The sequence below is a fragment of the Cnephaeus nilssonii genome (assembly GCF_951640355.1).
Source record: "Cnephaeus nilssonii genome assembly, chromosome: 13".
Classification (NCBI taxonomy): domain Eukaryota; kingdom Metazoa; phylum Chordata; class Mammalia; order Chiroptera; family Vespertilionidae; genus Cnephaeus; species Cnephaeus nilssonii.
Genome location: NC_137084.1, coordinates 605,916 through 619,305, shown reverse-complemented (window position 1 = coordinate 619,305; position 13,390 = coordinate 605,916). Strand labels below are relative to the sequence as shown.

The window sequence follows — 13,390 nt, the reverse complement described above, 5'->3', positions numbered from 1 at the left end:
CCCCGAGTCCTGCTGGGGGGCGGGGGGGGGCGGGGACTCTGTCCTTCCCTCCCAGGGCCGGCCGGCTCCTCTTCCCTTTTCTGTTGGTGAACCCTCACCTGAGGGTGTTTCCCACTGATTTTTAGCGAGAGTGGAAGGGGCGGGAGAGGGAAACACCGATGTGAGAGACATCGATGGGCTGCCTCCTGCACGCACCCGGACCAGGGCCGGGGAACCTGCCACCGAGGTGCATGCCCTTGACCGGAATCGAACCCGGGACCTTTCAGTCTGCGGGCTGACGCTCTAGCCACGGAGCCAAACCGGCCAGGGCCAGGGCCCCCGGCTCTTGGTACCAAAGCCCCTGGGGCCAGGCTGCTGGGACTCGGGGGTGCGTGGGCACAGCGTGGGCACAGGCACCGGCCCGCCCGCCCCGAGGCCTCTGAGGGGTACCTGAGTGCCCGCCGTGGCCATAACCACTGACCGCACACCGGGCACCTGAACGCAACAGACCTGGTTCTCAGGGTTCTGGACCCAGAGTTCCCATGTGGGGGGTCGCAGGGCCGCACCCAGGACGGCCCTTCCCGCCTTTGCCGGGTTCTGGGGGCCCGGGCGCCCCTCTCTGCCTCCGCGGTCACACGTCACACGCGGCTTACCGAGCCCCAGGCCCTGGGGAGGCCTGGCCCCATGACTCACCTTCAGAGGGCCCACCCGCAGGTGCCAGGACACACCTTGGGGGACATGGCGGGGGCCCATGGCGAGGAGTCCCCACCCTGCCTGAGGCGCCCCACCATCCCCGGGGGTGCTGGAACCGGGCAGGGGCCGGGCCTGTGCCAGGGCGAGATCGAATTCGGAGGGTCTGGGAAGAAGCGAGGCAGGGTAAGCCCACCCACACCCCACACCCCACACCCACACCCTGGCGACCCAGCCCCACACGATCATGGGAACCCTGGCCCCCATTCCATCCAGGACACCCATCCAGCCCTCCCCACCCAGCCCTCCTCACCCAGCTCTCCCCCACCCAGCCCTCCCCCGTCCAGCCCTCCCCCATCCAGCCCTCCCCCATCCAGCCCTCCCCATCCAGCCCTCCTCACCCAGCTCTCCCCCATCCAGCCCTCCCCCATCCAGCCCTCCCCATCCAGCCCTCCCCCATCCAGCCCTCCCCCATCCAGCCCTCCCCATCCAGCCCTCCTCACCCAGCTCTCCCCCATCCAGCCCTCCCCCATCCAGCCCTCCTCACCCAGCCCTCCCCATCCAGCCCTCCTCACCCAGCCCTCCCCCATCCAGCCTGGCCTCTCCTCAAAGCAGAGCAAGGCCCAGACAGGGGATGGGACCACACTGTCACACACAGGCCTCTGGCTGCCTGTCCACCCCCCCTCCATGCCCAGGGCCCCCTCAGCACCCAGGGCCCCCTCAGCACCCAGTGCCCCCTCACGCCCTGTCCAGCGCCCCGCCCTGCCCCCTGCCCTGCAGTTTGTGAAGGTGCCAAGCAGCGTGGCCCCATCTGTGCTCTTTGACCTCCTGATGGCCGAGTGGCACCTGCCGGCCCCCAACCTCGTGGTGTCCCTGGTGGGCACGGAGCGGCCCGTCACCATGAAGTCCTGGCTGCGGGACGTGCTGCGCAAAGGGCTGGTGAAGGCGGCTCAGAGCACAGGTGAGGCCCCCGGTTCTGGGGCCGGGACCCCACGTCCCTGGGCGTGGAGCCCGCGGCCCCCTCCCTCCGCACGGCCTGAGGTGGGAGCAGCTCCTGGGGTATGGCAGAGGGGCCGAGGGTCACCCCCAGGCCCAGAGCCTCCCCCGGGCCCTGCACTCGTCGGGCCACAGGCCTCAGCGAGACGCCCCCGGGGGCAGCGACAGTTCCCACCCCGTGGCCCACGGTGCGCCCACCGCCCTCTGCCTCCGCGGGCGCGCTCCCCCCCCCCTCCCCCCCGGTGTAGTTCAGGCGCCAGGGCTCAGAGCCCAGCCAGGACGGGGCTGCAGCAGAGAAGGGGCCGCGGGCCGGGAGGTGGAGGGAGCCCGGCCCCTCCCTTCGCTGCCCGGGTGCGGGCAGGGCAGCTCCAGCAGATGCTGCGGTGGGAGGGGCGCCAGGGGAGGACCTGGGGCCGCCAGGCACAGTGAGCCCCCACGCCCGCAGGCGCCTGGATCCTGACCAGCGCGCTCCGCGTGGGCCTCGCCCGGTACGTGGGGCAGGCGGTGCGGGACCACTCGCTGGCCAGCACGTCCACCGAGGCCCGCGTGGTGGCCGTGGGCATCGCCTCGCTGGGCCGCGTGCTGCACCGCCAGCTTCTGGACCAGGCCCAGGTGAGCGTCCGGCCGGAGCCCCACCCCCGCCCCTGCTGTGCGCCAGGAGAGAGCGTCCCAGTGCCTCCCGGGCCAGGCCAGCCAGCAGGTCCCTCAAGGAGGGACCGTGAGAGGCAGAGGGAGGACGGCGCCCGGGCGCTATGTGCCCAGCACACGGCCAGCGGGTGGCGGCATCGCCCAGGGAAGGGCGTGGGCAGGGCACAGACCTGGGCAGGGGACTGGGCTCCAAGGACCCAGCCGGGACAGTGCCCAGAGGCCAGTCTTAGGCACAAACCTGGCGACCCTGGGCGGGCCCCCCTTCCCCCCTCCCCCCAGGGCTGTCCAAGGCAGGGCTAGGAGTCGCCCTTCAGCCCCTGGGGAGTGGAGCCCTGCAGCCCGAGTTCTTTCTGGGGGCCCCTCGCCAGCAGCCCAGCCCTCGGGGGTGGGCACGGGCCGGGGCAGAAGCCGGGCCGGCCTCACAGTGTGCACGGGGCCCAGGAGCACAGCCCCGTCCACTACCCCGCGGATGAGAGCGGCGGCCAGGGCCCCCTCTGCGCCCTGGACAACAGCCACTCCCACTTCGTGCTGGTGGAGCCCGGCGCCCCCGGGACGGGGGACGGGCCGACGGAGCTGTGGCTGAGGCTGGAGAAGCACATCTCGGAGCAGAGGACGGGCTACGGGGGTGAGGACGCCCAGGAGGCCCGGGAGCACGGGTGGGGGCACAGCGTGCGGGCGGGGCTGGGAGGACGCAGCTGTGCCAGGAGCCGCAGCAGCTCCCTGTCCACTGGGCATCCCGGCCACGGGCTCCGGCTTTGGGAAGTGCGATTTGCACATTTCCTGAGGCCTGTTCCCTCCGCTGCCACCAGGGGGCAGCGCCGCCCAGGGGACAGGTGCCCCGGGGCCTTGGCGAGCTGGATTTGGTAAGAAACACTATTTATAACAAGACCCAGCACTGCTTACGGCGGCGTTGATCCACTGAGCGCCCTTTAAGGATGAAACACGACCACGGTGTTCAAACCGTCGCCACGTGGGCCCAGGGCCACGCAGCTGTGATCCCGTGCCGCCTCGCGGTCCGTCAGGAGGCACCTTCGGGAGCCTCCCACCAGGCGGACCCCGCAGGTCCAGGCGTCTGCGGGGGGGAAGTCTCCTTTCTGGTCTGTGTTTGGGGGACGGATGCCCCCAGGCCCTCCTTTACCCCTCGCTCAGCGTGGGAACCGCCTGGACACGCGGAACCGGCCCGAGCAGCCAGGACCGGGGGGTCTCGCGGCCCGGGGGGGGCGTCCTCTGTGTGTGAACAGCCACAACGCGCCCCCTTGGACTCGGGGGGCGGGGGGTGAGGGGGGTGGGGAGGTGGACGGGGTCCTTGTCCCGGGTGACGGGGCCTCGGGCGCACGGCCCAGCGTCAGCCTGCAGCCCTCACGTCGCTGGGCGGGCCTCTGGCCGCCGTTCGCTTGGGACACGGGAGGCTCCCCGCCCGGCACCGGGAGGACCTCACGGTCGCTCCCCCACAGGCACCGGCAGCATCGAGATCCCCGTCCTCTGTCTGCTGGTCAATGGGGACCCCAGCGCCCTGGAGGTAGGGGGGCCTGGCGGCGGGGCCTCCCGCAGGGCCTCCCCAGGAGCCCCGGGAGCTGACTCGGCGTCTTCCCTGTGCCCGCAGAGGATGGCCAGGGCGGTGGAGCAGGCCACCCCGTGGCTGGTGCTGGCCGGCTCGGGGGGCATCGCCGACGTGCTGGCGGCCCTCCTGGCCCAGCCGCACCTGCTGGTGCCCCAGGTGGCCGAGAAGCAGCTGAAGGAGAAGTTCCCGGGCGAGCACTTCTCCTGGGAGGACATTCTGCACTGGACGAAGCTGGTAGAGCCCCAGAGCCCAGTCCGGAAGGGGACCCCACTCCCCGGGCACCCCTCCAGGCGGGGCTGGCCGCTGGGAGCTCCATGCCCCTTCCCACCCGGACGGCCCAGCCCCTTCTGATGCCAAGTCCCAAACTCCATCCGGGTCAGGGTCCTGGAGCAAGGCCCCCCCCCCCCCCCCCGTTGGCAGTGGTTCTGTGCCAGGCCCGTGGGTGTCAGGCACACAGGGTGGCAGCTGGCACTCTGGGCTGGGGTCCCTGCCTCACACACCACCCCGCCCTGCCCAGGGCCTGCCCTCTGCCCCGCCCACTGCCCCGTGCTGCCCTCTGCCCCGCACCCTGCCCAGAGCCTGCCCACTGCCCTGCCCTGCCCTCTGCCCCGCCCAAGCACCTCCTCCGTGTCGGCCCCAGATGCAGAGCATCGCCTCCCACCCGCACCTGCTCACCGTGCACGACTTCGAGCAGGAGGGCTCCGCAGAGCTGGACACAGTCATCCTCAAGGCCCTGGTGAAAGGTGAGGCCCGAGGGCGCCAGGCGCGGGGGGCTGTGTCGATGGACGGGGCCGTGCCCGCTTGGTGGCTCGGTGGGCTTTTTCCTGGAGATGAGCTCGTGCCAGGGCTGATGCTGGCAGCCAGTCCCAAGGCTGCATCCTTGCCCGGCTCCCGGCATCGGGTCCGGGACTCGCAGCGGCGTTCCGAGGGCACGGGGCGGGCAGAGCCTGGAGGGACCCACGGCCCCCACCCTGCCCGCCTGCCCGCAGCCTGCAAGAGCCACAGCCAGGAGGCGCAGGACTACCTGGACGAGCTCAAGCTGGCGGTGGCCTGGGACCGCGTGGACATCGCCAAGAGCGAGATCTTCAACGGGGACGTGGAATGGAAGGTGCCCCTGCCCGGGGCCAGGGGAGGAACTTGTTGAGGGCCTGGGCAGGCGGCATCCTGAGGGCCAGGTCCATTCTCCCCGGGGTCGCCAAGGGGGGACCGAGCACCAGGTGGCTCTTCGGCTCCCCCAGGCTCCCCCTACAGAGGCGCTGAGCAGCCCTTCATTGTGGGCCTGCCCACAGCCCCGGGACCGTGCCACCCGCAGCTGCCTGAGCCCTGAGCCCTGAGCCCCGAGCCCCGAGCCCCGAGCCCCGAGCCCCGAGCCCCGAGCCCTGAGCCCTGCCCACCGTACCCGCTCCCCCAGAGGGACAGGCTGGGTGCCCGGGAGCGGGGGGTGTGCCGAAGGCCCCTCTCCCAGCCTCTCACCGCCCTGTCCCCGCTCTGGCTGGCCGGGCGGCCGCAGTCCTGCGACCTGGAGGAGGCGATGATGGATGCGCTGGTGAGCAACAAGCCGGAGTTCGTGCGGCTGTTCGTGGACCATGGCGCGGACGTGGCCGACTTCCTGACCTACGGGCGGCTGCAGCAGCTGTACCGGGCCGTGCCGCCCAAGAGCCTGCTCTTCTCGCTGCTGCAGCGTAAGCTGGAGGAGGGCCGCCCGGCGCTGCCTGCCCGGGGGCCGCCCCCCGGGCCGCCCGCCTTCTCGCTGCAGGAGGTGGCCCGCGTGCTCAAGGACTTCCTGCACGACGCCTGCCGCGGGCTCTACCAGGTGAGCGGGCGGGGGGGGGGGGGGGGAGGGGGGGCGGGGCCACGCCAAGGGCTGACCCCCACCCCCGTCGTCCTGCAGGCGGGGGGCCCGGCCCGCCGGCCCGCCGGCCAGAGGTGGCAGCTGGACCTGACCCAGAGGAGCGAGAACCCGTGGCGGGACCTGTTCCTGTGGGCCGTGCTGCAGAACCGCCACGAGATGGCCACCTACTTCTGGGCCATGGTGAGCGGCGGCCACGGGGCCCCACGGCCGCGCTGGGTCCCCCAGACCCCCCAGGGCCCAGGGAGGGCAGGTGGCGGGCAGACTCCTCAGACGGTCTCGCAGGGCCAGGAGGGCGTGGCCACCGCTCTGGCCGCCTGCAAGATCCTCCGAGAGATGTCGCACCTGGAGGCGGAGGCCGAGGCGGACCGCAGCTCGCGAGGGGCGTCCTATGAGCAGCTGGCCCTGGGTGAGCCCCTGCCCGGCCTCGGGGACCCTCCTGGGCCTGTCTGCTCCTCCCCAGGGGGCCTGGCCATCCCCGCCGAGGGACCACGTGGGCACGGCCATGAGCCGGCAGCCACACCTGGCGCCTGGGGCCCTGTGGTGGGAGGGACGCCCAGGGTGACCGAGACTCCCAGGGTCCTGAGGGGAGACAGAGGGCCGGGCGGGCGGGTGGGGATGCCCCGGGGCAGAGGCTGGCGCCTGGCGGCAGCGCTGGCCCCACACAGGCCTCTTCTCCGAGTGCTACAGCAACAGCGAGGACCGGGCCTTTGCCCTGCTCGTGCGCCGCACCCGCTCCTGGAGCCGGACCACCTGCCTGCACCTGGCCACCGAGGCCGACACCAAGGCCTTCTTCGCCCATGAAGGGGTGCAGGTGAGCGGCTGGGTGGGACGGCGCCGGGCGAGGCGGCAGGTGGGCAGTAGGTACCCGCTGGCCCCCACCTCCTCCTGGCCAGCAGCCGCCCCTCGCTCTCGCGTCCCAGCCTGCGGGGTGGGTCCTCGTCCCCGTGCCCGGCGGCCAGCCCGCAGCCACCTGGGGTCCCCACGAAAGTGCCATTTCCTCAGCTCGTCCCTCCGGCCCCCAGCCTGCCCCCGCACAGCACGGAAGGTCCCTGCCCACCAGGATGGAGGCCGGGAGGCAGGGCTGGGCTGCAGCTGGGCGGGAAGGGTGTGCCTGGCACAGGGCGCAGCACGGGCAGAGGGGGAGAAGGGCCAGCAGCGCGCCTCTCTTCCAGGCCTTCCTGACCAAGATCTGGTGGGGGGACATGGCTGCGGGCACGCCGGTCCTGCGGCTGCTGGGCACCTTCCTCTGCCCGGGCCTGCTCTTCACGGGCCTCATCGCCTTCAGGTGTGTGGGTGGCGGAGCCGCGGGGGGCGGGGCTCTTGGTCCAGCATCCAAGCGGGTCCCATGTGCCCCCCCCCGCATGCCTTCTCCGTGCACCCCAAATTCCCTTGCTGGCTGGCACGAGGCCCCTCTCGTGGCCCTGAGGGTGCCCTGTGCTTGCAGCGAGGAGGCCCCGCAGCGGACGGGCCGGGAGGACCTGCGGGAGCTGGACAGCCTGGACACGGAGAAGAGCCTGCTCGGCGGCCCGGGCGGCGGGTGCGGGCCTGGAGGGTGGGTGGGAGGAGGGCCTGGCGGGCAGCGTCTCCCGGGGGCCCCCGGCCCTGCCTCACGGCTGTGACCCCCTTTGCGGAGCAGGCCAGGGGAGCCGGCGGAGACACGGAGGACACAGGGCCGCCGAGACCCACGGGCGGCCTTCCTGCCCACACGCTGGCGGCAGTTCTGGGGCGCCCCCGTGACCGTGTTCCTGGGGAACGTGGTCATGTACTTTGCCTTCCTCTTCCTGTTCACCTACGTCCTGCTGGTGGACTTCAGGCCGCCCCCCCAGGGGCCGTCGGGGCCTGAGGTCACCCTTTACTTCTGGGTCTTCACTCTTGTGCTGGAGGAGGTCCGGCAGGTGAGTGGTGGGCCCGTCCCAGCCGCCGAGCCCCCGTCCCAGCCGCCGAGCCCCCGTCCTACCCGCTGAGCCCCCGTCCCAGCCGCTGAGCCCCCGTCCCAGCCGCTGAGCCCCCGTCCCAGCCGCTGAGCCCCCGTCCCAGACGCTGAGCCCTGGTCCCAGCCACTGAGCCCCCCCGTCCCAGACACTGAGCCCCCGTCCTACCCGCTGAGCCCCCGTCCCAGCCACTGAGCCCCCGTCCCAGCCGCTGAGCCCCCGTCCCAGACGCTGAGCCCCAATCCCAGCTCCAGACTGAGTGAGCCCTGAGCCCTGAGCCCCAGCTGGTTGGGGGCGGCCTGCAGTGAGGGGCCTGTCTGCCCTCGGCCAGGGCTTCTTCACCGACGAGGACACGCAGCTGGGGAAGAAGCTCACGCTCTACGTGGAGGACAACTGGAACAAGTGTGACATGGTGGCCATCTTCCTGTTCATCGTGGGCGTCACCTGCAGGTCTGGGGTCGAGGGGTGGCCGAGGGGGCTGGGGGCAGGGCCGCCGTCCAGACGGAGCCACTTGGGCCTCAGGAACCCCGCTTCCGCCAACGCCTGGGCTGTCTTGGGGGCCCTCGCCCTCTGGCACCAGTAGCCCTCGCAGCCCGCCGTGCCCCGCAGGATGCTGCCCTCGGTGTTTGAGGCTGGCCGCACGGTCCTTGCCATCGACTTCATGGTGTTCACGCTTCGCCTCATCCACATCTTCGCCATCCACAAGCAGCTGGGCCCCAAGATCATCATAGTGGAGCGAATGGTGCGCCCTGGCCTGCACCCCGACCTGGGTGGAGGGTGGCCCTGACCTGGGTGGAGGGTGAGCCTGGCTTGGGCCCTGACCTTGGTGGTGGGTGGCCCCCGACCTGGGTGGAGGGTGACCCCTGACCTCCGCCCGCCCAGATGAAGGACGTCTTCTTCTTCCTCTTCTTCCTGAGCGTGTGGCTGGTGGCCTACGGCGTGGCCACCCAGGCGCTGCTGCACCCCCACGACAGCCGCCTGGAGTGGGTGTTCCGCCGCGTGCTCTACCGGCCCTACCTGCAGATCTTCGGGCAGATCCCCCTGGACGAGATCGACGGTCAGCACCAGCCTGGGGGCGGGCACCTAAGGTGGGACCCCGCGGGGCAGTCGCACTGCGACCAGGTGACCAAGGTTCCTCCTTGAGACCAGCCCGGAGCCGGCCCCAGCCCCTGCACTCGCCCAGGCGGGCACGGCCCCGACCTCAGGCCTGTGCTGGAGACAGGCACCAGGAGGCCTGGAGGTGGCCAGGGCCGGTCTCCTGGGGGCGGCCTTGCTCTGGGCGGCCTGTGCAGGCCGAGCAGGGGACAGGTGTGCAAGCAGCGGGCCACCCCAGTCCGCCCTGACCATGGCCAGAGTCCGGGCTCCGCTGGCTGGCCCCACGCCCCTGGGCCTCCGCCCTCCTGCACGACCCCGCTGGGCAGCGAGTCTCCTGTCACCTCCCCACCCAGGGCCCCCGCCGGGCCCAGGCCACCCACTGTGCGCCTTCCCTCTCCCAGGGTCTCTCTCCCAGGGCCTCTATCCCAGGGCCACCCACTGTGCGCCTTCCCTGTGGTGGGAGGCTGGCCCCTGTGCCTGGTGGGGGCTGGAGGAGGCTCCATGCCTTTCCCACAATAGGGACCAGGAGGGGACAGAGCTGCCTGGCTGTGAGCTGCAGGAGAGACTGGGGTGGGGACCGGGACACCAGCACAGGCCCCGGGGATGGCTGGGGTCTGTGAGGAGGAGGGGAGAGGGCTGGCCCCTTGGACGAAGGTGGGCAGCAGCCAGGTGCCAGGGGAGGGCCAGGACACAGACCCGGGGGCACTCCTGGGCCGTCACGGGCTCACTGGGTCGTAGGGGCTGACCCTGACCTTCCAGCTAATGAGGCAGAACCGCACGGTAAACATTTGCCCAGAGGATGGCGCGTGACTGAAGCGCACAGGCCGGCAGGAAGGGGGGCCGCGCCATGGACGTGCCCCCAGCTGGCGCCCGAGAGGCCGGCTCCGCGGGCTGTTTTCTTAGCCCCCTGCACCCCCTCGTGTTTGCTCATCCACAGCCTGGTGTTCCAGGCCATTAGCTCACCAGACCGCTGCCCTCGCCATGGCCCCGGCTGGGGGACGGCACCACGACCCCCAGGCAGGATGGGAGCAAGGGGCCCCTCCAGTGCGGGAGGGAGGGGGGAGGGGGAGGGGGAGGGCACTCCAGCCCGAGACCACATCCCTGGCCGGCTGTCCCAGCGCAGGCTGGTCCGGGGAAGAGTGGTGTGGCATGGGGTCCCTTGGGGAGGCCGAGGGCATGAGACTCCGAGGGGTCCGAGCCCTCCTCGAGGCCTGACCTGCCGCCATGCTGGGCGGGCAGACCCGCTTCGGAGAGAGGGCCCAGGGTCAGGGCCACCGGGCTCAGCAATCCTGTCCTCCGGTGAGCCCGCCAGGCTGCAGGTGGAGAGTGAGTCACTGACAGGAGGGCCGAGAGGGAAACAGAGGGAAACTGAGGCTCGGGCAGCCTCCCTGCCCTCCGCGCCAGGCGGGAGGGAGCCTGGGCTGAGCTGTGACGGTGACAAGTTAATTTGCAGCCCGGCCTGGCGGCGCCTGGGTGAGCCAGGAAGCTCCTGTCTCATTACCCGGAGCCGCTTTAATGGAGATTTACAGCTTCACAAACACGCCACGGGCGGCAGCCCCCTGGGAACCGGCGGGAGCGGGGTCAGGAACCGGCCCCGGAAGGAGAGGCGGCGGGAGGGCGGGAGGGCGGGAGGGAGGTCGCTGCGCTGCCCCTGGGTCACCCAGGAGAGGGGAGAGGGGCGCACAGTGAGGAAGGCATGGCACACGCGTGCCCAGTGGTGGGGACACGGCAGAGACCTCCGTGTCACCTGCCAACGGCCCATCCGCCGTGCAGGCTGCGCACGGCTCCACACAGGCTGCCCACAGAGGGGCTGAGCACTGGGACCCCCGGGCCGCCCCTCCTGTGCTCCCCGGACGGGAATCGGTGTCAGAAAAGCCCCGGGAAGTCCTGCCCCTGCCAACTCCCCTCGGGGACCGAGCGGTGGGGGAGCTGAGGGGCAGTGTTCATCCCCGGAGCAGACACGGGGCCTCTGCCCCCACGGCCTGTGCCCTCCCCGTGGCCACGGCCTGGCCTGGGGTGTCCCGTGATGGGGACTTCCAGGAACACGCGGGCGGTGGGTCACCCTGCCATGCCCTCACCCCCTGAGGGGACGGCCACCCAGGAAGCAGATGTCGCGACCGCCCGCCCAGCAGCCCTCGCCTTTCAGAAGCCCGCGTGAACTGCTCGGTGCACCCGCTGACGCCAGAGGGCTCACCCGCCTGCCCCAATCTCTATGCCAACTGGCTGGTCATCCTGCTGCTGGTCACCTTCCTGCTGGTCACCAACGTGCTGCTCATGAACCTGCTCATCGCCATGTTCAGGTGCCCGGGACCCCGGACCTGGGCCCCACGGGGGGAGGTGTGGAGGGGGCAGGTCCCCCCCCAGCCCTGGGCCCCACGGGGGAGGTGTGGAGGGGGGAGGTCACCTGAGCACTGCCCCTCCCGGCACCGGGGAGGGGTGTGGGGAGGCTTTCCCAAGCCCCTGCCCCGAGGGCCACCCTCACACCAGCAGGGCCAGGGCCTTCGGAGGCTGAGGGCTTGGAGGTGTCGGGGCGGCAGCGGGGTCAGTGGAAGACCCCCGATGAGTGAACCCCACGTTAGACTCCCCGCCAGAACCCAGGGATTGGAGCCGATCAGGAGGGGCGCCTGGGGTTCTGAGGGCCCCTCGCTCAGCGCACGGGCCCTGCAGCTCCACCTTCCAGATGGTGCAGGGCAACGCGGACATGTTCTGGAGGTTCCAGCGCTACCACCTCATCGTGGAGTACCAGGAGCGCCCCGCCCTGGCCCCGCCCTTCATCCTGCTCAGCCACCTGGGCCTGGTGCTCAAGAGGGCCTTCCGGAAGGAGGCCGGGCAGAAGCGGGCACGCCTGGGTGAGGCCACCGGGCGGGCAGGAGGGGCACCGTGTCCGGGCCCAGGGCACGGCTGCACTGATGGGGGGGAGAAGGGGTTGGGAGGGGCTGCAGGTGGGCACCCCTTGGCAGGCTCCGGCTGAGCTGCCCCGGCTCCCTGCCCCCCCCCTGCCCCCCGGAGGCTGGCCCGGGCTCTGCTCCAAGGCCCACCTGCTATGTCAAGCCCGCGGCTGCCCGCTTCCCCAGAGAGAGACCTGCCGGAGCCCCTGGACCAGAAGATGGTGACCTGGGAGGCGGTGCAGAAGGAGAGCTACCTGAGCAAGCTGGAGAGGAGCAGGAGGGACAGCGAGACCGAGGTGCTGCGGAGGACCGCACACAGGTGCCCGGGCCGACGCGGGCTGGGCGCTGAGATCACCCCGGGCCGCTCAGGGCACCGCGGGCTGTCGGCTGCCTGGAGCCGTGGCCCTCTGCTCTCAGGACGAGCTGGGACACTGAGACTGGCTGAGAGGCACGGGCTATGGCGGGGTCTCGAGGGCTCAGCACCCGCCTCCTGACCCCGAACAGGGCTCATCTGGGGCCTTGCCTGCCCCATACTTGGGGGCCAAGAGCCAGTATGTGTGGTGTCCTCCCTGCTCCGGGGTCTCCGAACGGAAGCCCGCCCTTCGTCTGCCTCCCCAGGTGCCCCAGATGGTGCACCCGACCTCCCTGAGCCCTCGGTGCCTGCCTGCCTGCGGGTGGGACGGTCCTGCCCCCTGGAGGGCGCCAGCCCCATGGTGCCCGAGGGGAGGGCGCAGCAGCACTGTGTGCACCCGGATCTGAGGCGAGGGGCAAGGCCTGGACTCGGGACCAGAGGCCTCAGCGACCCCAGCCCACCCAAAGGGCCTGGGCGGCAGGACGAGGGAGGACGGGAGAGCCCCCAAATTCAGAGGCCCTGTGGCCAACGGTGGCCTGCTGTCCCCCTGCTCTCCACAGGGTGGAGGTCATAGCCAAGCAGCTCGGGGGGCTGAGAGAGCAAGAGAAACGCATCCGGGGCCTGGAGTCACAGGTGGGCTGCAAACCAGACCCTGCCCCCCTCCCGGCTAAAGCCGCACCCAGGCTGGGCTCAGCACCACCCCTGCCAGCCGTCACTTGAGAGCAGGGTACCCTCCCTAGAGGGGGGACTGTCCATTCTACACACCCCTGGAGCCTCACCCTCCTGCCCTCTTCCTGCGAGTGCAGCCAGGGGGTATCCCAGGCAGCAGGGTCCTGGCAGGAGAGGGCGTGGATGGTCCTGGGGCTCGGCCTGGCCTGGGGCTCCCCTGGACGCCTCTCCCTCTGGCAGGTCAACTACTGCACGGTGCTCCTGGCCTCCGTGGCCGACAGGCTGCCCCTGGGCAGTGCCCACCACAGTAAGTGTCTGGGAGGCCGAGGTACTGCCCCCCTGCCCGGCGGGACCTGCCCTGGCCTCAGATGGCCCTGGGCTGCCCCACCTTTGAGGTGCAGAGAAGCCCTCTGGCCAAGCCCCTAACCCAGCCAGGCCTGAGAGTGGTCTCAGACCCCGGGGGGGTGTCCCAGGCTCCCCGACGGTCACGCCTCCCTCCCCTTAGCCCCTCCCTGGGCACCACAGTGAGCAGCCCTCCTCCCCGCCCCCCAGACTCTTGGAACTTGGCCGTGGGGAGCCGGCAGGGCCCTGAGCGTGGAGTGGGCCGGGGGAGCAGAGGCCACCCAGAGGCCGGCCCACTGCTCTTGGACACCTGAGCCACTTGGACGGCAGCACACGGCCCCTCCCGGAGCCCTAGGCCCAGTCCTGTGGCCCAGGGTGGGGGGGGGC

The 13,390-nt window shown here is 71.5% G+C and overlaps 1 protein-coding gene across 1 annotated transcript; it reads left to right on the top strand.

The window, feature by feature from the left end:
* Window positions 1-717: 717 nt before the first annotated feature.
* On the top strand, window positions 718-13,371 carry TRPM5 (transient receptor potential cation channel subfamily M member 5; the record flags this gene model as incomplete). The annotated part of the gene is made up of 24 exons (XM_079787898.1): window positions 718-855; window positions 1,450-1,630; window positions 2,111-2,277; window positions 2,755-2,938; window positions 3,768-3,832; window positions 3,917-4,108; window positions 4,515-4,617; window positions 4,864-4,982; window positions 5,385-5,687; window positions 5,766-5,906; window positions 6,009-6,132; window positions 6,392-6,537; window positions 6,899-7,011; window positions 7,171-7,263; window positions 7,363-7,621; window positions 7,989-8,107; window positions 8,267-8,399; window positions 8,540-8,714; window positions 10,899-11,052; window positions 11,420-11,601; window positions 11,827-11,959; window positions 12,553-12,625; window positions 12,902-12,968; window positions 13,214-13,371. 24 exons carry the CDS (start codon window positions 718-720, stop codon window positions 13,315-13,317), a joined length of 3,468 nt encoding a protein of 1,155 aa, XP_079644024.1. The 3' UTR covers window positions 13,318-13,371.
* Window positions 13,372-13,390: the final 19 nt, after the last annotated feature.